General features: G+C 39.0%; 1 protein-coding gene across 1 annotated transcript in view; it reads left to right on the plus strand.

Annotated features, from left to right (window-relative positions):
- LOC114095200 (cytosolic beta-glucosidase) overlaps nucleotides 1-24,429 on the plus strand; it is a 188,811-nt gene that overhangs the window by 104,286 nt on the left and 60,096 nt on the right. Inside the window, exon 3 of the mRNA XM_027938386.2 lies at nucleotides 15,167-15,394. Within this exon, the coding sequence (XP_027794187.2) occupies nucleotides 15,167-15,394 (228 nt within the window). The remainder of the gene's footprint in view (nucleotides 1-15,166; nucleotides 15,395-24,429) is intronic.

Here is a 24,429-nt window from a genome sequence, read left to right on the forward strand (position 1 = left end):
CGTAGCTTGAATAGTAGGTACGAACTTGATCACCAAGGTCAATTATATACTGCCTCCTAGTGGGTCAGTTTTACATGCATTGACTCCAATAATGCATCCCATAAATTCACTCTGCCAATAGGAAGATCAGGTGTTATTCTCATTTGTGTTTTATAGATGAGGAGAGTGATGCACAGGAATTCCCTAAGTGAATTCCCTAAGGTCACAGAGATTGTAGCCCATAGAGAATTACCATATAGAAAATATTAATTACTATAGAAAATATTATTAATTGAGAAGGAGCCAAGAGCAAGTCTTTGTTCAGTCCCACTTGACTTACAATTTTACATCCACCAGTTGCTAGCTCTATGACCTTCCCCAAATCCTTGAACTCAAGGAAACCTCAGATTCCTCATATTTAAATGCAGGGGGCAGGGTAACAGTAGTAGTTATAAAGCACTTGAAGTTCTTAGCAAAGTGCCTACCCATTACAAAGGTTCAATAAATGATATCTACTATTATTATCCTGATGTTTTTCCCACTATACTGTTTCTTCCTTCCAAATGGGGCTTAGATTAGCGTAGCAGCAATTGAGAGTTGTAACCAGCAGAGAAGAATGCAATACTTTGATGGAAGGAAAAAAAAAGAGTAGAGGTTTTCTTGCAAAGGCATAGAGACAAGTGCCTTTCACTAGATAGAGTGATTCAATACATAAATGACTGAATGCATAAGACTTAATTGAAAGATAAAAGAATAATTGCAGTAGAATGGCAGAGACAAAAGCAGTTAAGACAAAGAACTGCATATATTAAACAGGACTAATGTAAATGAAGAAGGAGTCTCAGAAGTCTTTGTAGCCTAAAGACACTATGATCATCAGAAAACAAACACCACCATGAGTACAGGGTTGGAGGCTAGAAGGTCAAATCCCAGAACAAAGACTGAAATATTTCCTCTCACTGCTTATTTCTGTAAGAATTCATCACTTTTCTGAACTAGCAAATCAGCAGTTGTATTGCATTCTGTTCTATTTTGTACTGGTGGAGTTAAAAAGCAGGACTCTTAGAGTACACTCGTAGGTAAAAGTAACTTTACTCTTGTTTCCTCGGGTCCCTTTACTCTTGCTGAGCAGGGAGAGCTCGTCCCTTTCCTTTAAAGGTGAACATAGGTGGCCTCTGTTTCTTTGGATGCTTTAAGTCCTGTAGCTTCCTATAATTTTCCATTCACCTCTCCAGATCCACTCTCATCTTTCCCAGCGCTGGGCCCTGAGAGGTTCACCTATTTGGATGGATCAGTGGGTTCCACTGTCCTGTGTCTTCAGTATGGACTTGATCAATGGGAAGCACTAACAAGAGACGGAAGGATACGGGGGGGGGGGGGGAGAGAAAAGCCAAGGACTTGCTCCTCTTGTCCCCTCCCTGCTGGATTGCAGTTGGTTGGCAGTGTCCCTGATCTTCTGCCAGGGAACCCTTGGCAAATTGCTCCTCTCTACTGGCTTTGGAAACCAACTCTGCCCCTGGCCCCTTCATGGGCAGTAATGACTTCCTGCTGTTGCAAACCCTGAGGTACTGCACCATCCCTGGTTGCTCTCCCCAAACCCCGCTCATACCATTGTAAATAGGCTTTTTTATTAAACTCTCGTCAATTATCCAGTTTAGTGCCATCTGTTTCCTGCTGGGACCCCGGTTGATACATATGGCCACTTCAAGTTGCAAAACAGAATAACTTTGGTTTTTAGAATAAATAATCAAACCATGAAAGAGTTAAAAGTTCAAATTGGATTTAGGGTTAAGTTTTTCTTAGCTATATTTAAGAAGGGGATGAGGTCATCTCTTTTTTCTTTCCCTGTTCCTTTTATTTTGTCTTGTTGACCATGGTTTCATTCTGGTTGGAGGCGAGGTAAAAAAAAAAGAGAAAATTCTTAAAGTTGGTTCACTTTCTCTGATTTTCGCAAGTATTTAGAGATGACTCCCCCCCCCCCCCCACCCCGGGCATTTTTGTGGACCATTGTTAGGGAGATGGTCTGGCTTCCAGCGTATCACTCTCACTGTCCTGGAGAAATCCAGACACTTACCCCAACTTCCATCCAAATTGAACACTTATCCCAAAAGATAATCCCAATCCTCGGTTCTCATGCAGGTATTATCAAGATAATGATATTGAAAGGAAATCAGCCTGCATTTACCCAAATCCAGTATGAGTGTCCTTATAAAAGAAAATAAAAAAGGCACTGAGACACACAGAGGGGAGGCACAGGGGAAGACAAAGGCAGAAACTTCAGTGATGTCTCAAGAAGCCAAGGACAGAAACAAGAAACGAATTCTTACTTCAGTGATCCAGAGGAGATTCATCCTGCAAACACCCAGATTTCACACTTCTAGGCTCTAGAATCAGGAGAAAATGAATTTCTGTTGCCTTAAGCCACTAAGTTTGTAATTTGTTAGAGCTGCTCCAGGAAACAAATGCAAAATATATTTGTCCTTTCAGGCATCCTTGGAAAGGTGCTAAGACATCACCATGCTTATGCCCTCCCCCGTGCCCACCTTTTTCCATAAGAAACTCGAGCACGGGTCTCCTCACTCACCCCTGGGCCTGTTGGGGCTCACTAACCCGGCCAGAGTTTCCCCATTGCTTCCTCTTCTGTTCTTTTTCTTTGCTTCTTTCTTCCTCTTCTTCTTCGGGTTCTAGATTCACTTTCTAGAAGTTAAGACTCCAATCCATTATGTCACTTTAACTGAAGAAAGGACGTATCAGGGCCTTTGACTAGCTCTTCTGAAAGCTGTGAGGGTCTGTAAGGACTGACTTGGCGAGATCCCACGGACTGGAAGCATTCTGCAGAGGAAACTGTCCTTCGCCCAGTTCTAAAAGCTGCCAGTCCAATATAAGGGTGTGGACAGGTTTGCTTTCTCCCAGCACTTGGCTCCATGGTTTGCAGATGGTCACCTTCCCACTGTCCTCACATGTGCTTGTGTCTCTGGTTTCTCTTCCTTGTTTTAAAAGGACAGTTGTCTTATTCACTTAGGGCCCCTCTCTAACAGCCTCATTTTTAACTAACTGCCTCCTTAAACTCTTTCTCCAAATAGAGTCATATTCTAAGGTCTGGGTAGGTAGGACTTCAACATATGGATTTGGAGGAGCACATGTGGTCCTTAGCAAGTGTCCTCTTCTAGATTAAGTTGAGAGGAGGGTGATCATCCTCCCAGCTTGTTTGAGGCATGGGACGAAGAGCACACTGACAGTTCTCTTCAAGGGACTGCTTCCTGAAGACCAGCATTAACCTCCACTTTTCACACATTTATGCCTTCAATGTGGGTAAGAAAGTCAGGAGTTGTGACTCCTGTTTTGGGGTGATGCCTTTGAGTGTTTACAACTGGGTCTGGCACCCGAAACACTACTTTTATTTTGGTGCTGATGTTGATGTTGTTTTGACTGGTTACATCTATGCCTCTAAGACTAAATATTTAGTTCCTTAGCACTATTTGTCTGAGTGTTCTTTTTGTTTATCTCAATTCAGTTTTCAAATCTTATTTATAGTCCCACTTCAGTACCGTTAAGTAGAAAACTATCACAAAGAGAAGAAAAGAAAGAAAGAAAAACAGAAGAATGAATAAAGCCATTAAGCCAGTTGGTCTATACTTCATTGAATCTGACAGGTTCTGTTATTTAGATAATCCCTGAACTCAATAAATATTTACTTCATTTTGATCGATTTTAGTGATAGCTTTTTTTTTTAAAGACAAAGCTGTCAATAAACTTTAGTTATAGCTCTGTCTACAGAAGGAAGGAAGAGAAGGAGGGGATCTCAGATATCAAATCACTACTTTCAAAATATTTGAAGGGTTGGGATGCTATCTCTCATAAAGTAACGGTGTAGAATTGTCTTATTTCACAGCACCTTGAAGAAATAAACTTAGTGACAACACTGAACTCCACCTCCTTCCATCCATCAAGTTCCTAGGGAGATAAAAGCACCAAGGCCTGAACTTGAGTCTTCCAGCTTGTGAATGTGATTCACGTTTCAAGCGCTGGCGATACCGGTCTTGGGACGCCTTGGGGACTTCATTTCTTAGCAGGGAGATCTTGGGGAATATCATTTGTTTGGGATCTCGTGAGGGTTCTTGAAATGCTGGGTTGATCATAGTTGCAGAGGGTCTGTGAAAGCAGCAGTCTGACAACGTGATGCATAGCCAGGCTCATCTATCTTCCAAAGTGGAAATTTCTAAAAATCTGCCTAGTAAACTCCAATTTAGGAAAGCTCCATCTTAAAGCACTTGACATCAAGGTTTTGTTTCTCCTTAAGACAATATTAATAACACACATTCCTTAAAAATCCTTCTGCTTGTATTTCCTGTTTAAAATTTAGTTAGAATTAAAACAAAAAAAAATTCCAAATTGACAGATTGGGGAGGGTGTGATGTGTAGGCTGGAATTTTGCGCTTATTATGCTTTCTTCCACCCTTCTTTCCTTCACTTCCATTTTCCTTCCTTCCCTCCCTCCCCTTTTCCTTTGGAGTTTAGTTGTTGTAGAATGCAGCCTGGATGGATCGCAATATTTGTGAATTCTTCAAGTTACAAAATATTTTTTTTTTTTTTTTACAATTACATTCCAATTTCTGTTTTCTTGCTCTTTCCTGTGTGTAAACATACGTGTCTATGTATGGACACACACACACGTAGGTTTGTACCATAGGGGACAAGCTTACAAACTATGTAAACCAAATTTTTTTCTTTGTCAATTTCTGAGAAAACCTCTCGTCATGATGGTGGCGTTTTCAACGTTATCTGTACATTTATGGCAGTTTCTTCTCGTATGTTTCAACATTCTATTGTTAGGTCCATAGAAGTTCATGATAGCTGTATAGTTTTCATGGACTGTAAATCTGCTCATATGAAAACCTGACTAGGTGCCCCATTGAATGCTCTGCCTTTGTAGTCATTTTAACTAATATGAATATTGTCAATTGTTTTGTTTTTATTAGCATTTGCACGATGTTTTTCCTCTTTACCTTTTTTCTAACTAAAATATTAATTTATAATTTAATTTTTATCATTTCCATTATGGCCTCTTTTCTTACATATTTCATATGCTACTGTGTCCCTTTGTGTTTTCTGCTCTCTTGTCCACCCTTTCTCCCTCTTTACATTTCCCTCTACCTCTCTTTCCCACCCAGTGGAGGCTGTTCTCCTGTCGGTGTTAGTTGTCTGCGTTTGGCAGGCCTCGTTATTGGTCCTGCCACTAAATTTCAGTGGTGTCTCAGTCACTGGGACAACCACAGGGCACATGCTCATTTCCCATGCCGCCTAGGGTGTCATTCCACACTGCACTGCCAATTAGTGTCCATTAGCCTGACACCTAGGTCTATATTTTCCCTCTCTTGGCGTATCTTTATTTTTCCTATTTAGTTTGTAGTTTTATCTTTGTAATATATGTATGTAGTTTAAGAACTGCAGTAGTCTCTATTGACAAGAAAGAAAGGTCTTTTATGTCATCCCACTGTACTTATTTATGTTCTCCAAGAACAACATTTTTTAGCCTTTTCACTATTTTTTTCTAATATTTATTTCTGTTTCTAAATGTCATATACTTATAGCTATTATTTGATTTTGTAGTTGAAAATACGATATTAACTTATTTTATGTAAGTTTTTAAAAATTCGTTTGTTTGCCTGCTTATTGCATGATACAAAGCAAAATTTCTCTTGTCTGTTTTCCTCATTTGGTGTATTTTGTTTAACTTCACTTAATATTTACTCAATTTTAGTGTTCGCATTGTTTACTACTGAGCCATGTATGTCCCATAATTACCTTTCTTTTTAAATGTAGTTTTAGTTTGTCTGAGAGTTAATAATTCTCTCTGCTGTTGTTGTTGGCTTCCTTTCTTGTGATCCCCCTCACGAACTTGTTCCCACACTGTCTGCCAGAAATGTAAATGGTTCCTCGATATGTTCAGATGCACCGGATACTTTATCAAGTTCTATTTCCCCCCACTTGGAGGCATCCCTTTCTAGAACCTTCTATCCTCCTGTGACATGGTAATGAAATGTCTTCTGTGTGGTATGCCTTTAGAGACTTCAGTCCTTTCTGGATTAGTTTAGGCCACAAAATGCTGCTTCTAGCACAAGAAATCCTTGTTCACCACAATCTCCAAATTTCACATAGAATAGTTACATTTAATATACTTAATAAATGTTAGTTGTGAAAATAAACAAATCTTTTCTTTCTGAAAGCACACCAGACTTATACCTGTTCCTAGTAATTACTTGAATATTTATCCACATTCCAGCTTTGTATCTTTCTTTCTTTTTTTAATACCAGGAACTGAACTCAGGAGCACTTTACTATTAAGCTACATCCTCACTCCTTTTTATTTTTCATTTTTGAGACAGGGTCTCAATAAATTGTTTTAGGGCCTCACTAAGCTGCTGAGACTGGCCTTGAATTTGGGGGTCTCCTTCCTCAGCCTCCTGAGCCACCAGGATTATGGGTATGCACTACTGAATCTGGCCACATTCTATTTTTCAAATAAAGAATTGGCAGTAACTTACAAGCATGATGATACTTTCTCCTATCTCTGAAACAATAAACAATAAGCATCAATATTTCTATTTTACATGAAGTATTATGCACAAAAAGCATTTTACTCAGCACACAGCATTTTCATAGACCATTCTTGCTACCGGAGAGACAAATGAAATCAAAAAAATATGGGCCTTGCCTCAGTGGAGCTCAAAGTAAAGAAGGGCAAAGATAGACCTATAAACAGTTCTAGCTCTGTGTGTTATTGTATAGTAGGTGTTGATAGGAAGGTGTGGTTATGGTGGGGAGTTCAAAATGCCCCTAAAAAGAGGTCACATGCTAATTTCATTTTGGGGATCTGAAGGAAGAATATGCAATGTAAACATACACATGATCTACTTCTTACTTTTTATTTTTTTACTGTACCTGATTTCCTTTGTGCATATAGATCTCAAAGGACAGTGTCATAGTAACAGAGAAAGTGACATGATGTCATTGGTAATGATGTCTTATAAACCAGGAGGCTGGGAGCCCATAGACCGTATTCATACAAGCTGAAATACTGATTCTTAATCACAAGCAAGTGGGAAAATACTGTTGTTTAGAGTGTTTCCTCCATGTGTGCTCTACTGCAAGACTAGGCCACAGAGAGACGAAAAAACAAAAAACTGGTCGTAACTGCTCACCCTTTATGCACAAAACATAGTTAGTGCTCAACACATTGAGTCTAGAGGGGGAGAAAAGAACTAATGCTCAGCACCTACTATCTGCCATATGCAATTTTGCTTTGGCCCTTTTGATTTTTGTTAGACCTCTATGAAGTACTAGATATTAAATTCCCGCTTTACATACAGAGAAGTCACATGAATAATAAGGGTCAGAGACAGGATATAAACTCATCTGTGAGGCAATCTAGAGCCTCTGCAACTTCCATAATGTTTTGCAAACTTGGAGGTCATAAATATATGATAAAATATTAATATTTTACATTTTTGTTGGAATCCCTTCTTTAACCTAATAGGATGAATATTCTAGAAAAATTTTATCTTTTTCTAAATTACTAAAATGAAATATATGATCTTATAATTTCTGGTCAAAAATATTGCAATATTGTTAAACAGTGTTTGGGCCCCAAGTGCCCTCTTTCCTGTTACCATCAGCACTGCACTGAATTATGTGTTTGTTTTTCTTCTTATTGGGTCTATTGTGAAAACTCTTACTCATATTTTAACACTTGCCTTAAAATGCTTTCTTTTCATCGAAACTACCCAACTCTCAGTGATGATGTTAATTCTCAAATGATTATTTGTTGATTTCTCATTGTGTTTTTACATGATCTTTTTTTCCTTTTTATTTCTTCTTTTTAGCTACACATGACAGTAGAATGTATATTGACATATTATACATACATGAGTATAACCTCCTAACTTGTGGTTGTACTTAATGTGGTGTTACACCACTCATGTATTCATATATGAACACAGGAAAGTTATGTCTGGTTCTTTCTATTGTCTTTCCTATTCCCATCCCCCTTTCTGCCCTTCATTCACCTTTGTCTAATCTATTGAACTTCTATTCTTTCCTCTCCCTCCTTATTATGTGATAACATCTACATACCAGAGAGAACAGTTGACCTTTGGTTTTGTGGGATTGGCTTATTTCACTTAGCATGATAGTCTCCAGTTCCATCCATTTACCAGCAAATGCCATAATTTCATTCTTTTTTGTTACTGAGTAATATTCCTTGTCTATATATACCAATTTTTTTATCCATTTGTATCTTGAAGGGCACCTAGGTTGGTCCCACAGTTTAACTATTTTGAATTGAGCTATTATAAATACTGAAGTGGCTGAGTCACTATAGTATGCTGATTTTAAATCCTTTGGGTATATACCAAGGAATGGGATAACTGGGTCAAATTGTGGTTCTATTCCAAGTTTTCTGAGGAATCCCCATACTGGTTTCCAGAGTGGTTGTATCAATTTGCAGTCCTATAAGCAATGCATGAGGGTACCTTTTCCCCTACATCGTCACCAACATTTATTGTTACTTGTATTCTTGATGATTGCCATGACTGGAGTGAGATGGAATCTGAATGTAGTTTTAATCTGTGTTTCTCTGATTGCTAGAGATGTTGAACATTTTCTCATATCCCATTCTGTAGGCTCTCTGTTCATGTTCTTGATTGTTTCTTTCTCTGTAAAGAAGCATTTTAGTTTGATACTGTCTCATTTATTGATTCTTGATTTTACTTCTTGTGCTTTAAGGAGTCTTGTTGAGCAAGTAGATTACTAAGCCAACATGATGGAGATTAGGGCCTACTTTTTCTTCTAGTAGGTGCAAGGTCTCCAGTAAAATGCCTAGGTCCTTGACCCACTTTGATTTGATTTCTGTGCAGGGTGTGAGAGAGGGGTTTAATCTAATTTTATTACATATGGATTTCCAGTTCTTGCAGCACCGTTTGTTGAAGAGGCTATCTTTTCTCCAATGTATGTTTATGGTGCCTTTGTCTAGTATGAGATTATGTATTTATGTGGGTTTGTCTCTGTGTCTTCTTTTCTGTACCATGGGTCCTCATGTCTGTTTTGGGTTTTGTTACTACAGGATACAACTCTTATCCTAGTGTTGTCTAAATAGTTAAATAAATATTTAGGCTGTGAGAACTTCAAAGGAAAGTTGGAGTGACACACTGAGTTACCCGGACTGAAACACTAATTCATGAAGCAAGATTATATATTTTTAAAGATTTGCCTAAATTGTATGTAAGTAACAGACTTCAAGAAGCTTAATCCATTGGTATTGGTATGGGTAGGACTGGCATATCCCTGTTTTGATGGTCATTGTCATCAGCTCTTGGAAAGCTTTTCAATCATTATGTGTCTTAGATTTCTTGTATGATTATTTGGAACGATAATCATACATCTTCTAAGGCCTATTCTGAGGGAATATGGCCTAGCTGAATTGAGCTGTTGGGGTAGGATTGGCAGAGAGCTAATGCTGAACAAACGGCCTTTACTGTGAACAATTAAATGTGCTACAAATTTGTTCTGTTGGACACATGATAGATGAAATAATATTTTCATTTTCGTGAGTAGTAATTCTCATTACATGTTCAGAATCCCCTTCAATATTGTCTCCCAGTGCCCAGAGGTATCCATGCCAACGAACTTTATATTTATCAATCACCTTGCTGTTCTTTGTGGCTTTGCCACTTGAGATGGTACTACCAAACAATTCACAATTTAGTGTTACATGTTTTGGACACTGTAAGGACAGAACTGCATCATGTACATATTCTACAACTTGCTTTCCCCCTTCTCAATATTATAGTTGGGAAATTTGTGCAGGTTGATCTGTGTAGATGTAGTTCATTCCTTCTTACTCCTGTGGAGGCTCTCCTTGTATGAATATTCTGTAGTTTATTTATTGTCTGGATAAGAGAAGTCTGGGTTGCTTCCAGTGGTTTTCTCTCTCTTGTTTATTTCACTTTGTTTTTTTGCTGTCGCAGTCAAGGCTATGTATGGCTCCGGGTCCACATTTGTAAAAACAGAGCATGTGGTGGCACATGAATTTTGGGTTTGGGTACACGATGTGCTTCTGAGTTTTACTAGACGTTTCCACGTTGCTCCCCACCAGCACTGTCTATGCATTCCTGCTGAGCAGCAATCTCTCCAGTGCTTCATATTGCACAACTTTTAAATTTGTGCCAACTGTGTGGGTGTAGAATTGTATCTCATTGCGGTTTTCATTTGCATTTCCCAGATTTTTAATGATCTCTTACATTTTTAAAAATGTTTACTGAATGTTTGTTTTTCCTTCTGTGAAGGAACTGTTAACATCTTTTGTCCACTTTTTTTTCCTGAAGTCTTTTTGGTTTTTTAATTGAAATTTCAAAATATAATTATCAATACGTCAATTTCTTGCAGTTGTATCAGTTTTTTGCTTCATGTATTTTGAAATTCTCTGTCCTTTTGGTTAATTTACCCTCTTGAAGTTATGAAAAGAATTTATTCCTGGAGATATTTTGCCCTAAAATCTACATTGATATTTATGTGGCTAGTCTAGTTTTCCAAGCTACTGATAGGTTTATTTTTTTTCCATCTTGTCACTTTAATCTTCCTGTGTCTTTCCACTTAAATGTCTTGTAGGTAATATATAATTGAGCCTTGCAATTGTATTCAATCTGATAATTGCTGCCTTTCACTTGGGTTGTTTAGACTTGTTTCCATTCAATGATATTATTGACGTGGTCAGGTTTAAATCGTAACATCTTGCTATTTGTTTTTCACTTGGCTCATCTGTCTTTTATTCTCTTTTCTGACTTTCTCAAATTATGTTTTATGATTCCATTATGTACTGTTTGCTGGCTTATTAGCTATAATTCCCTGTTTTGTTATCCCAGTGTTTCCTTCAGAAATTTATAGTGCACATCTTTTAACATGTCATTGTCAAGTGATATCGTACCACTTCCCATACAACCTAAGACTCTTGACAACAATCTACGTCTCTTTCTCCTTTCCCAGGCTTTATGCTAGTGTTGATGTACCATTCATTCCTATGCAGGTGAGAACCCTTATCCCCCCTTCTCAGGACAAAAGCCTGCACCTCTACCTGCTCATGCTGCTAAACCACGCTTTCATTTTGTTTTCTGGATTACCAAACTTCCTGTCAGATTAATGATGCCCTAAAAATGTATTTCTTTATTTCATCCAGGATTAATACTTGTTTTGAGGATGGCTCAGAGTACAGGATTAACCGGAAAATGGCAGTCTTGTGCATCATAAACAACTATCGTACTTTAGGATGTGGGGATAATTGGAATTAGAGAAAATTCCTAAAAAAACAAATGAGTTATTAATATTATTCATTCAGCAACATTTATGCTGAAGTACTCTGAGTGCTGGCAGGGATATATGCTTATCAAAATATCAATTATACTTGTTTATTTTCAATTCAAAGCTCAGTTTCTCATTGTAATAATGTTTAGACATGTTTTGTTTAATAAGCGTCTGTGGAGAACAAGTTAGTCCACATAAGTAATCCTGCTAAGTAATATTTATTTCTTAAAATAGTCAAAACTGGCTTTCATCAAGTTGAGGGACTCTTTCTAACATAGATAGACTATGTTTTGCACTTCTGAGGAGTATGGCATCAGTTGGCTCTTTCTTCATTGCTCGAGTTTTATTATAAAGAGCAGCATGATCACGTGGAAGGACTTGAACTTGTAAAATCTGGATACGAATCTTGGCACTATTACTATCCAACAGTGTGCTCTTAGGCGAGTTACGTATCAGCAATATGGTGAAGCAGCTTATGCTGGCTCATGAGAGGCTATTGTTAAGTTTCCTGTACTTTAATGAGCTGATTCTTAAACACAGTAATTTAAAAAAAAATTAAACAATATAGATGCATAAATAAAGAATTTAAATTAAAAACTAAGTTAAGCCAGGTGTAGTGTTACATACCTGTAATTCCAGCTACTCAAGAGGCTGAGGCAGGAGTATCTCAAATTCAAGACCAGCCTGGTCCACTTAGTGAGACACTATCTTAAAATTAAAAAGTGCTGGGATGTAGCTCAGTGGTAGCACACCCTTCCCCTCCTTGGGTTCATTCCAAATAACCAAAACCAAAAGCTACTCCTCATCTTTCTGCCTTCGGTTCTATCACATTGGTTGTTGGAACTTGGCCATGGCTGCCAATTATACCACAGATATTGGTAAATGCTGAAAGTCAGTGTTTGATTTATTATTTTGTTTGTGGTCAGGACCTGAGAAAGCATTAACAACTGTGATGGTTTAGATGTGAAATGTTTCCCAAAATCTCATGCATGAGACAATGCAGGAAGGTTCAGGGTGAAATGATTAGATGATGAGCTTTGTAACCATGGATAGGTAACTGTAGGCAGGTAGGGTGCGGCTGGAAGAAGTAGGTCACTAGGAGTGTGCCTTTAAGGTTTATATTTTGTCCCGGGTGAGTAGAACTCTCTCTGCTTTCTGATTGCCATGTCCTGAGCTGCTCTCCACTGCTATACTCTTCTGCTTTGATATTCTGTCTCAAATTGGAGCTAGAGGAATGGAGTCAACTGTTTATAGATTGAGACCTCTGAAACCCTGAGCACTAAATAAACTTTTCCTTCTTATTTAAAATTGTTCTTGTCAGGTCTTTTGGTCACAGTGGCAAAAAATTGACTAAAACAAAAGTGCAGATTAAACTTGTGTGGCTGTTGCATTGTGAGTAGCACAAAAACTGAGGAAATATTCTTTCAGTATTTGAAAATTGTTATATGATTTAGTAAAGAAGTGGCTCACATCACTGGTGAACAAGTCAAGTTCTGGTACATCTTCGTTATTTTCCTTTCAGATGAATTTCAAATACCAATGGTTGTATTTTAAGCAAAAATATCAACCAACTGTCATGTATAAACTACATGTTTATTAGTTTGTAACTGCACAATGACCACACATGTAAAAATTAAAAGACCATTCTATGAAAATCAATTGACTACATGGAATTTACAGCAAGGAACACTGCATATTTTATTATTTATAAACTGTGTCTATCCTTTAGTAAGATCGACAGTAAACACTTCTACATGTCTATGCGGTTTTTTTTTTTTTAACATATAGCCAGTAGTTAAATATTTACTAGCATACCACTGCTTAAATTCTCTGAGATTAAGTGCCTTCATTTATTGAATCAATTATTCAAAACTGTGAGCACCATACTTGAAAAAATCATATTTTCATGTTTGTTTCTGTCTCGTTCTGGAAAGTACAATACGTTTTAACTAGTCCAGAGTTCTTTGTGTAGAACTAGTCCAGAGTTCTTTGTGTAGATCTTTTCATTTTATTTTGAGACAGAGTCTCTCTAGGTTTCCCAGACTGCCCTTGAACTTGAGCGCGTCCTGCCTCAGCCTCCCAGGTAGCTGAGATTACTGCCTGTGCCACCGTCCTTGGCTCTCTCCCATAACTTCTTACCTTGTATGTCGTCCCTTTCTTGGGCTGGTGACGATATCTGATCCTGTTGGAACTGTGCGTACAATATGAGTACCGAGATGCTCATTGAGGACCTGAGGATAGCTTTTGTTTACTCCAGCCGTAAACACTTCACTTACATCACAATTAGGATGGGATAGTATAGGCTTATAAAAAAGGATTGTGGATAATCAGTAAACAGTCTCCCATGTGCCTTCCACCTTGTCTCAGGAATGAAACACGGAAGATGCCACTGAACACCACTTGTGCTCTTCCCTGGTTCCTCATGCCCCATTTTTTCCCTGAGGACAACCCCTAACCTGAGTTTTTCAGTCCCAGGAATGTTGCTGTACTTTGGCTTCCTAGGTATATGCTCGGAAAATACATAGGTTACCTTATATTTCCTTAAATATAAAACATGATTAAAATAATGTATATATTCTTTAAAAATAGATGAATAGACTATATTTCAGGTCAGTTTTGGACTCTACCTCACAATTGAGTGAATGCCCTTCCCTGCTTTCTGTAAAGGTATGGGCCATGACACTGGTTATTTTGCAATTGCCTCTTATGTAAGATCCCCAGGAACCGCAGGCACAATGTAGTTCACCCTGGCATCACTTGTACTAGGCATAGTGCTTGATACAAAACATACATGGGATTAATGGAAGTACAAATGATGAATTTCAGATACCAATATCATATCAACAGTGAAAATGAGTGACTTCCCACAGATAAGAGACTGGACCATCATAGGCTCCACTGTCAGATAACAGGTGGACAGGGTTGTGTTCATTAGGTTCTTTGTTGCTGTGACAAAATACCTGAGAAAATCAACCTAAAGGAGGAAAAATTTAGTTTGGTTCATGGTTTCAGAAATTTCAGCCCATGTTCACTTTTTACCCTGTTGCTTCGGACATGGAGTGCCTGGAGGAGCATAGGAGTTCACTTCAAGGCATTCAGGAAGCAGAAAGAGAGAGGGAGAAATGGGAAGGGGAGAGGGAGAGAGAGAGAGAAAAGAAGGGACTGGGGACAAGACACAGTCCCCAAGGACATGCTCCCAAGGATTTACACCCTTCCACCAGGTCCCACTTACTGCAGTTTCCACCACTTCTCAAATAGTCTGTTCAGCTCTGAATTCATTAGTCCATTGGTGAAGTGAGAGCTCTTATGGTTCAATCGCTTCCCAAAGGCTCCATCTCTGAACACCGCTGCACTGGGGACTCTGTATTTAACACATGAGCCTTTGGGAGAAAGTCCATTTCCAGACCATAATAGATTCAAGTATGAAGGGCCAGACATAAGGTCCCAAGACTATGTGGTGTGCAAGGACAGGGTGTGTCAGTCATGGCCGGGAGGAATGTTCATGCGGAGATGATGTTTTGGACTCAGACATTCGTAAGTTGGATCCTACCTCTGTTTACCAGCCAAGAGATCTTCAGATAATGAACCATGAAAGCTGGCTATGCAGAGGTACTGATGCAGTAATTTTTTATTTTCCACTAGTCAGCTTCAGGGATCAAGAACAGCTAAACACATAACCCACTCACACGTGTTATTTTAAAGGCATATTTTAAAGTTATAAATATGGCACATTGAGCTAATGAGGTGTGTTCTTTCTGTGACAAATATTTACATTCCACATATGCCTCTCCATGTCAAGAGTGTAACTGTTGCATTTTCTTCTTTTTCTCAGGAGGCTGGGATGCAGATGGAAGAGGCCCTTGTGTCTGGGACACATTCACCCATCAGGGAGGAGAGAGAGTTTTCAAGAACCATACTGGCGATGTAGCTTGTGGCAGCTACACTCTGTGGGAGGAAGATCTGAAATGTATCAAACAGCTTGGATTGACTCATTACCGCTTCTCTCTTTCCTGGTCACGTCTGTTACCTGATGGGACGACAGGTTTCATCAACCAGAAAGGCAAGTGTTTCTTAAAAATAGAAGGTTGCAGCTTTAATTCAAGGTTATTGCTGCAGCCTGGCATAATTAATCCAGTATGCTATTCTGCAGTGTAGCTTTGAAATTGCAAGTTTTCAAAGTGATTATAGGCTAAATTTTTGGAAATGGTTTTGCATGAGCTTTCTCAGTAATATTTTGGTTTTCCTTCACTGTTGAGCTCTTTCTTGGGGGAGGGAGGTTGAAATAAGCGTTTTACTTATGTAAGATGTTATCCGAGTGTTAACCTGAAGGTGAATTTTGAAAAGTTGTTGTATTAAACTATTTTCAGTTATGTAGCCCTGTGAGAAGTTATGAGACGCCCTGAAGAACCTACGATGATTCTGAGCATGTTAATCGAAGCTGAATTAGTGGAACTAATTAACCAGCATAGGGATTAGTACCAAGGGCCTGGGAGTCCATTTATTGTTAGGAAGTACCAGCTACATCACTTCCTATGGGTACAAGTATCTCTTGGGCACCCCTTAGTGCCTCAGTTTCCCCAAGAGTAGAAAGGAACACTCTTATAGTTTGCACTTTATAGAGAGTTGTTGAAAGATTAAATGAAAAAATAGATTGCAAAGTACTTAACACACATAAACATTAAATAAATGTTAGCTTTTATTTTTATTATGCCTTGTAATTAAAAGGATCATTCCCTGTCTTAGTGAATGCCTATTGTTTATTAGGCATTTCTAGACTCGTTTTTCTCGAATTCTCACAACCAATAAGAAAGGTATAATGATATCTGACAGAGATGTGTGTCCAATTGACATTTTGGGGAAGTGGTAGATTTGAGCCTAAGCTCTGGCTAAGCCCCTTCCACCTAACAGGACCAGAAAATAATGACCCGAGGGCCAAATCTGGTTTGCCACCTGTTTTCTTAAATAAAGTTGTATTGGAACAGGGCCATGCCCATTCATTACACATCGTCTATGGTTGCTTTCTCACTCTGATGGCAGGATCGAGTAGTTGTGGCAGAGACCATATGGCCCGCGAAGCCTAAAGTCTTTACTCTCTGGTCCTTTATAGGAAAAGTTTGCCAACCCCTGCATTACAACATATGGCTTCTTAATAATGATTCTTTATTACTACTTCCTCCTGGAAAGGATTTTGCATTACTCTTCAGCTGAGACTGGGGGAACAAGTGAGGGGCCACCAGTGAAAATTTAATAAGAGTCTCTGATTGCAGGGTAGGAAGGTGGATGGCTCAAGGGTGAGGGCACCTTGGTGGCATACACTTCCCACACCTGCGCCTTCGCTGATAGCCTGGGATTCTTTATGAGCTAGTTGTGAGATCCCCACATATAACTACCCACCATGACAAGTCCTAGGTGGCCATGAGCACCTGCAGTGCTCATTTCGTGTAAGTAGGCGTGATCTCCTCATGGTACATGAAGCCACCACTTAAGGGCCCACATGAAGCTCTGGCCTTTGTGCAGCCTCCCGCAAATAAGGACAGTGCAGGGTAAGCAGGCCCATTGCTTGGTTCTGAAGACACCGGCCCCTGAATGATTGCTGTTGGTTGAATGTGTACTTTCCTGACATCCGTGGTTCATTTTGTTTTTGACTTTGAACAAGTGGCAATTTGTTGTTCCTTTTAAAAGTGAACTCATCATTGTCTGCCTTCCTAATTCAACATCTATCTGTTCCCTTTTCTTCGGTACTACCGTACCCCAAGGTCTAAAGAACAAAAAGTAATCTTTGAATCCTCTCATTTCTTTGTTTCCAATATCTAATTGGCTGCCAAATGAGGTCCATTCTCCTTGTGCCCACTTATTCTCTCCCCTCCTAACTCCCCCTCTGCCCTGGATTAGGTATTTATCATTTCCACCAAAGGCTTTTTGATGTATCCCGATGGGTCTATCTACTTTCCCTCTGTTTGTTCTTTGATTCTTCCTATAAAATACTACTACTGCCATTTTCCTAAAGCTTGGTCTAAGTCATATTAGTCTGGATCATTTCTTTCTAAAAAAAGGCAAAATTAAAAATTTTCAGCCATCTCAAACCTCAATATCCAGTCTCTACTCCTTTCTATATCATATCAGGTTCTATTAGACTTAGTCTTCGCCCACTCCCAAAGCTTTGCAAGCTGTGTTTCCCCTTGCCTGTGTCCCATGTGACTCCCCCACATCATCTCCCTAGCACACACAGCCCAATCCTTATCTAACATACTTTGCATTTTTCTGCTTTCGTAGGACTTTGCTGACACTCTTCCTTCTGCCTGGAATGGTCTTTCCCTGACCCCCAGCTGCACACGCTGAAGGCCTAGCCTGCTGCTTAGGCCTAAAAGCCTATCACAAATACTTCATCTTTAAAGTGTTCTTCTGTTCCAAGCCACAAGAGATATATATATATATATATATATATATATATATATATATATATATAATTTTTTTTTTCTGTTCCCATAGCACTTTGCAAACCTGTTAAGGTATTTGTCACACTCTTCATTGTTACCATTTTTATATCCACTGTTTGTTTTTCAGTACCTCGAGTTTGTTTTCATTCATCCAGAGTGTCTACTGTGCATCAGAGACTGTGCTAGGTGCTCACAATGCAGATCTAAGGGAATCCCTTGAGTTGCTTACAGTGTACTGGGCAGATAATTCTGCCCTGCACACTCCTGTAACAGTCCAGTGCCTTACAGCGAGGAATTCAGTAAACGGTTACTAAATTTAATTGAATTAGGTCAATAGCAACAATAAAAATCACCACTGAGGAATTTTTGCTTTTTATTGAACATGTAGGATGTATAGCTTGCTGTGTCAAACATTGTACTTACTTTGGCAAATTTAATGCTCATAAGTGCCCTCTGAGCAAAGAGCCTCTCAAAACAGAGGGAATAATGTTAACGTGGGTGTAGGCTGAATGTAAAACTTCCAAGATGACAAATTTAGTTAGGACTGAGATCAACCTATGTCTGTCTAACATCAAAACTCAGCATTCAGCTTAGAGTTCATTTACAGGCTCAACAAAGCACTTGGTGCTCTATTTCCCTGTTGGTAAAAGGAAATGGACACTCTGTGTCACTAAGGTTCTTTCCACTGATTCTAGGAGTCTGTTTTCCCGTGCCCCCATTTGGATGGTAAACAACAAAATATTCCTACTACCACTTAACAGCTACTAGTACTACTACCTCTAATCACAATCCCCATCAATATGGTATACTGGTCCACAATCCCACAATTCCTTATGTGAAATTCTAAAATCTAAATTCTAAAAGGTTCCAAGGATTTTTGTAAAGTTAAATTAGTACCACCAGCTGACCTAAAAATGGGTGTAAAAAATATTTTTATAACCTTATTTTTAATTCTATTTTAATTCTATTTCATGAGAATATTTATATATTTTGCTGCAGAAATAATAAGGAATAATGATTAATTTTAATATATGATATATGCTCTGTGTTTCTTTTTTAAAATAAAAAAAAAATTCTAAACATTTTTCTTTCCAAAAGTTTTAGATGAAGGATTATAGATTTCTCCCAATATGTCAACATAGCAAGCTTTTTAGAGCCAAGTTAAGATATATAGAAGTCCATGGGGACACACTGTAGGTCACCAGTCTAAGATCAGGGAAGCAGAAAAACTGGGGCAGGAAGGTGGTGGAGGTGTGGCACTGGACTCCTTGGAGTCACCCGAACAACACAGGGAAGTCACTCATGCTAAGCTCGCGCGGCCGGCACGTGCCTGCAGAATCAAGCTTTTTGCATTTGGCCCCAGCTTTTGTAAAGCCACAGTTGATTAATATTACAGACTTTTCCCTGAACAAGAGGGCACTGGAGGTGTTTCCAGGAGGCAGAATTTCAATAAGCAGTTGCTCATTCTTGTGCAGTGATCTGTTGAAGCGATTGGAACTGTTTTAACTCAGGAAGGCCATCGTTTGTTTTTTTCCATTTAAACATTTTCTCAAAAAACGTGGAAAGAATTAGAAAATCCCTGTCCCTGCCTTTTCAAGGAATCCTCACCCCCGTTGTGTGTGGGTTTGACTACCCAGTTTAAAGCTTGATTATGGGACATTTGGAACCTTATAAAATTCTATGTCTCCAAACTGGAAGAATATCTTACAAAGTGCAATTATTACATAGCCTTTCTCTTTCAAATGTCAAGTTTTCAAGGCTTAACAAGAAGAGATTGAGCTGGCAACTCAAATCACATATTTCTGTATTTCTCAACTGTCCAAGTACATTTTCATATCTGCCATGAAAGTAAGTTTCGGGTGATTAGTAGGAGACCCAAGTATTGGTATGGAAAAAAAGAGAAAAGGGAATATTTATGTAGAATTTCTTGTTCATGTTAAAATTTAAAATAGAAGAGCACTTAGTGGGAATGATTTAAGTAAATTAACTAAACAAACATTAACCTCATATTCTATGTTGAACCCTATATTAGGCTGAATAATGATCTCCCTAAACATGTCCTTGTCTTGAATATTAGGAGCTGAGAATATATTAGATTAACTGGTAAAAGGAACTCTACAGATTAAATTAAGGATCTCAAGATGACATGACCCTGGGTCATCTGTGTGGTCCCATTGTGATCACAGGGGCCCCTTACAAGAGAGAGGCAAGAGGATTAGTGCCAGGGAGAGGAGATATGAAGACTGAAGCAGAGGACTGAGGGGAGGAATGAGGATGAAGTTGGAAGCATGGGCCCCGAGGGAGAGCATTCAGGGGGCCTCTCCATCCTGGAAAAGGCAAGGAAGTGGATTCTCCTCTACAGCCTCCAGAAGGAGCTGCTACATCGTGATTTCAACCCACAGAGAATTACTTGGAATTCTCACCCTCAGAGCTGTAAAATGATGAATTTGTGGTGGTTTTGGCCTCTTAAGTTTGTGGTAACTTGTTACAGCAGCAACAGCTAACTAATACAGGCAGTGTGACAAGAGAACCTATTAAAGCAATTAATTGGTCAGAATTGTGTGAGAGGTGTGAACCAAAGTGACTATGTGTATTTGACATGTTAGACACAAGATCAAAATGAATTCTTGTTACAGTATTTATAGTTTTGTTGTTGTTGTTTTAATCTGGAAGTATCATCTTTGCAAGATCCAGTCACCTCCTTTTAGAAGGTATTCACACCTTTCTTTGTACTCTATAATTCTGCTCCACTCCCAGACACAGTTGATAGGACAGAGGAAAGCCTTCATCCCCTGTGATATCTGACTCCTGTGACCTTGTTGAAAACGCTGAGTTTGCCCAGTAGTTTTCCTCTCTCAAGGGTGTTTGCAATGCAGACACTGAGGTCGGAGTTGGTTGGTGGAGGGCACCAGGGCATTTGCAGATGGTGTGGCCGTTTTGAGACCACAGAAAATTGGGCACATGCAGAATATTGGTTCTAAAAGAAGGAGGGCAATGGAGCAAGTGCAAGGAGAGACCATTTCCCCCAATGGAGAAGACATAGGATTTCTCAGCTTCAAACTTCAATTCCCTTGATCCCAGCTGTAGTTATTTATTTCTTTATTTTTCTGTTGTTGGGTGTCTGATAAGTCCCTGTCATTTCAAATAATACCCAGCATATTTCACCTCCACCACCCAACTACCACCCAACTGCCCCAAGTACCACCTTGATATTTTAGTTAGTCTGGGCTTGCTTATTTTCTTATATTTAGAGAATTTTAACTCAAATATACTTCATATTTTCAAAGGCCAAACAATCAGAAATGGGTTGAATAAAGCAGAGACTGTGTTATTGGCCATGAAAGGTTACAGAAGTTTTAATTCTTAAAATCACCAACCCTGTCCTAAATATCCAGAAGCAGAGCAGGATCCAAATGACCCCCTAAAGTTTCAAGATCTCTAGATTGGTAATCGATGATCAGTGCAAAATTCATGCTTATTCAGAGAATTAGTTGTCACTGAATTGTATCTGTTTGATAAATAAAGCTGAATGTCTATTGACAATTTGGTCTCATTCACCAAGGTAGTCCTGAGGTGGTTCTGTGAAAATTCCCTTTCACAGATGAGGAAACTTGGGTGTAGGGTGGCCGAGTGATTTATCCTGATCCTTTGACTAAATTGTATGAGTGTGGGGCTCGGCCATTAAAAACCCCATTCCACTACCTCATGGAAAATTTTGTTACAGTATTGAATAAACTGTACTAATCAGAAATAAAGTTGCTCAGATCTGGGGTATTAAATATTAATTATGCAATACTCTGTTACTTAAACAATTGTTTTATTTTCAACACAACTCATGATTTTCATGTTGTTTGAATTACATTAATTGACTATCATTAATGATTCCTCCTAAAGGAAAAATATAAAAGTCCTGGAATTGGATTCAGGTCTGTGTTAAGTCAATATTAAGCTTAGTGAAACTGTCACATTTTCTGGCTCCAGAACATGAAAAGTCTTATATTGTATACAGTCTTTGTAGTGAGACAAATTGGGATTAAATGTTGGTGGTTCCATTTGACAACACTGAGACTCTCTGAACACCAATTTTCTCATAAATTTAATAGTAATAAAAGTATCCATCTCTTGGACTTAGTGCTAGGATAAAGCAAAAACATGACATCTGGGACATATAGCATGGATTCAGTAAGGGAACGCTAACATTTTTTGTTTAAAGCCATTGAACAGAGTTGACTAAAAAACTTGCATTAACAATACCAAGAGAATTCCATCATATCAGTTTTGATATTCCCATTTACAAATGAGGAAATGTGGGCTCACAGGGGCACAGAAATGGGTTCCTGAAATGCTTTCATCAAGAGAGAAAAGAAAAGCTTTATAAATTTTGGTGAGTGTATTAGTTTTCTATTGCTACTGCTCTGAACGACCAGAAACATTGCTACTTACATATGTTACCTTAGAGTTCTTTGGGCCAGGAGTCTGACCCAGATCTCTCCAAGGCTGAAATCCAGGTGCCAGCAAGGCGACATTTATTTCTGAAGCCTATGTGGGAGAGTTGGGTCTTGGTTCATTCCTGTAGTTGTAGGTCCTTGGGGACTCTCACCTGAGGACCACTGCAGCTTCTAGAGGCCACCTGCATTTCTGGGCTCAGTGGTCTCCTTTCTTCATCTTCTCAGCCAGCAATGGCAGGTTGAATCCCTCTCAAGCTACCATCCTCTCTTCTCTTGTTGGTTCATATCTCTGACCGACTTCTATTCCTAGGATTCATGTGGTTATGTGGGGTCCTCCTGAACAAGCTAGAGACATCTTCCCATCTCAAGGTCCTTACCTTAGTCACATTAGCAAAAATCTCTTTTTATATTCATTCACTCTGTGGTTTAGGGCACAGGCATCTTTGGGAGGAGAAGGAGTTATTCTAATTACTAAGTGAGAAATAGCATAGAAATGCATCTCCCAAATATGCAGTTGTGATACATGATTCACACAGTGTTCCAGTTTGAGAAATAATGAGATATTATTAATAATGTCACTTAAGAAGAGACCCAGCATGAGACTGCATAACGTGGCTTATGGTGACCTTGCTAACCTCTCCCCCACTCTCATTTCTGGTGGGGTGTACATTCACCTTATACTGAACTTACTGCCTGAAAGAGTCATACTCTTCTAAGAGAATGACAAAGGATGACCAGACAAAATAGCTATAATTCTATATGAAAATAAAACTCTGACCTATGTAAGAAACATCAGAAGCGAAATCACATCTCCGAAGCCATCAGCCCAGAATAGTCAGGACTTGGTCAGCAGCTTGTGTGTTTGTTTGTCCCACCATCACCACCTTGCTTCCCACTCAGTCCCAATCAGAGGAAGCCAAATATGCTCCCCAAACCAACCACATGGGACACACTGCTTCTATTTAGCCTTCCTCCTGCTTCCTTGTGCCACTAACAAGTAACCTGAAGACTTCTCCTTTTTTTTTTTTAAAGAGAGAGAGAGAATTTTTTAATATTTATTTTTTAGTTTTCGGCGGACACAACATCTTTGTATGTGGTGTTGAGGATCGAACCCGGGCCGCACGCATGCCAGACGAGCGCACTACCGCTTGAGCCACATCCCCAGCCGAAGACTTCTCCTTTAAAAACAAACAAAACACCAAACTCTATACAGCTTTTCTTTTCTTTCTTCTCCTCCCTGCCACTTATTCTTCTTTTTGTACTAGGAATTGAACCCAAGACGCTTAACGACTGAGCCACATCCCCAATCATTTTTAAATTTTTTTACTTAGAGACAGGGTCTCACTGAGTTGCTTAGTGCCTTGCTAAGTTGCGGAGGCTGGTTTTGAACTCGAGATCCTTCTGCCTCAGCCCCAAGCCGCTGGGATTGCAGGTGCACTATTGCACCAGGCTATGTTTCCTCTTTTGTGTTGGCCTTTGAGTCCGTCCAATTGCAGGTGATGGTTGCTGACTCCCCAGCTATAGAAAACTAAATATCCTACTTTTCTCATTTGGGTGTTTTATTTCTACATCTCCTTTGGTTTCTGGCACATTCCTTTCCCCCTTTTCTCTTCCTGGATCTCTTCTGTGGGTGATTTATAGTCACCTTTTTAGTATTGGCTTGGTTGTCACTAATAACAATTAACAATAAAATTATTTCTAGAATAATAGCTCACCTGTAGTGGGTCCTTACCAGATGCTAAGAACTGTCCTAAGCATGTTCAATTTATCCACTCATGCAACTGTCGTCATAATTCATCGAAATGGGTTTCTATTATTAATTATACTTCACAGAGGGGTAAGATAATTCAGAGAGATCAAGTAACTTGCCCAATGTCACAGAGCTACTAGGTGAAGGAGTTAGGACAGCATTTACTTAGCCTGGCACTATTGTTCACTCTGGAGAGTCAATTATGCACATTAAGTTTTCAAATGCTCCAAGTGTAGGCTGGGTACCCTTTACCACATTTTAAATTAAGGCTCTATATTTTATCTTTACTAGTAGTACCGTGTTGCCCTGGTTTATAAGTTTATCTCTAGTCCCTCCTGATAAGTTTCCTGAGGAGGAGGATGGTGTTTACCTTGTTCATGTCTATATGTCCAGCATATAATAATTTCTCCATCAGATTATATTTAAACATTTAACAAATGAATGACTGGATTGATGATGC

Source organism: Marmota flaviventris, chromosome 7, assembly GCF_047511675.1.
Source record: "Marmota flaviventris isolate mMarFla1 chromosome 7, mMarFla1.hap1, whole genome shotgun sequence".
NCBI classification, from domain to species: domain Eukaryota; kingdom Metazoa; phylum Chordata; class Mammalia; order Rodentia; family Sciuridae; genus Marmota; species Marmota flaviventris.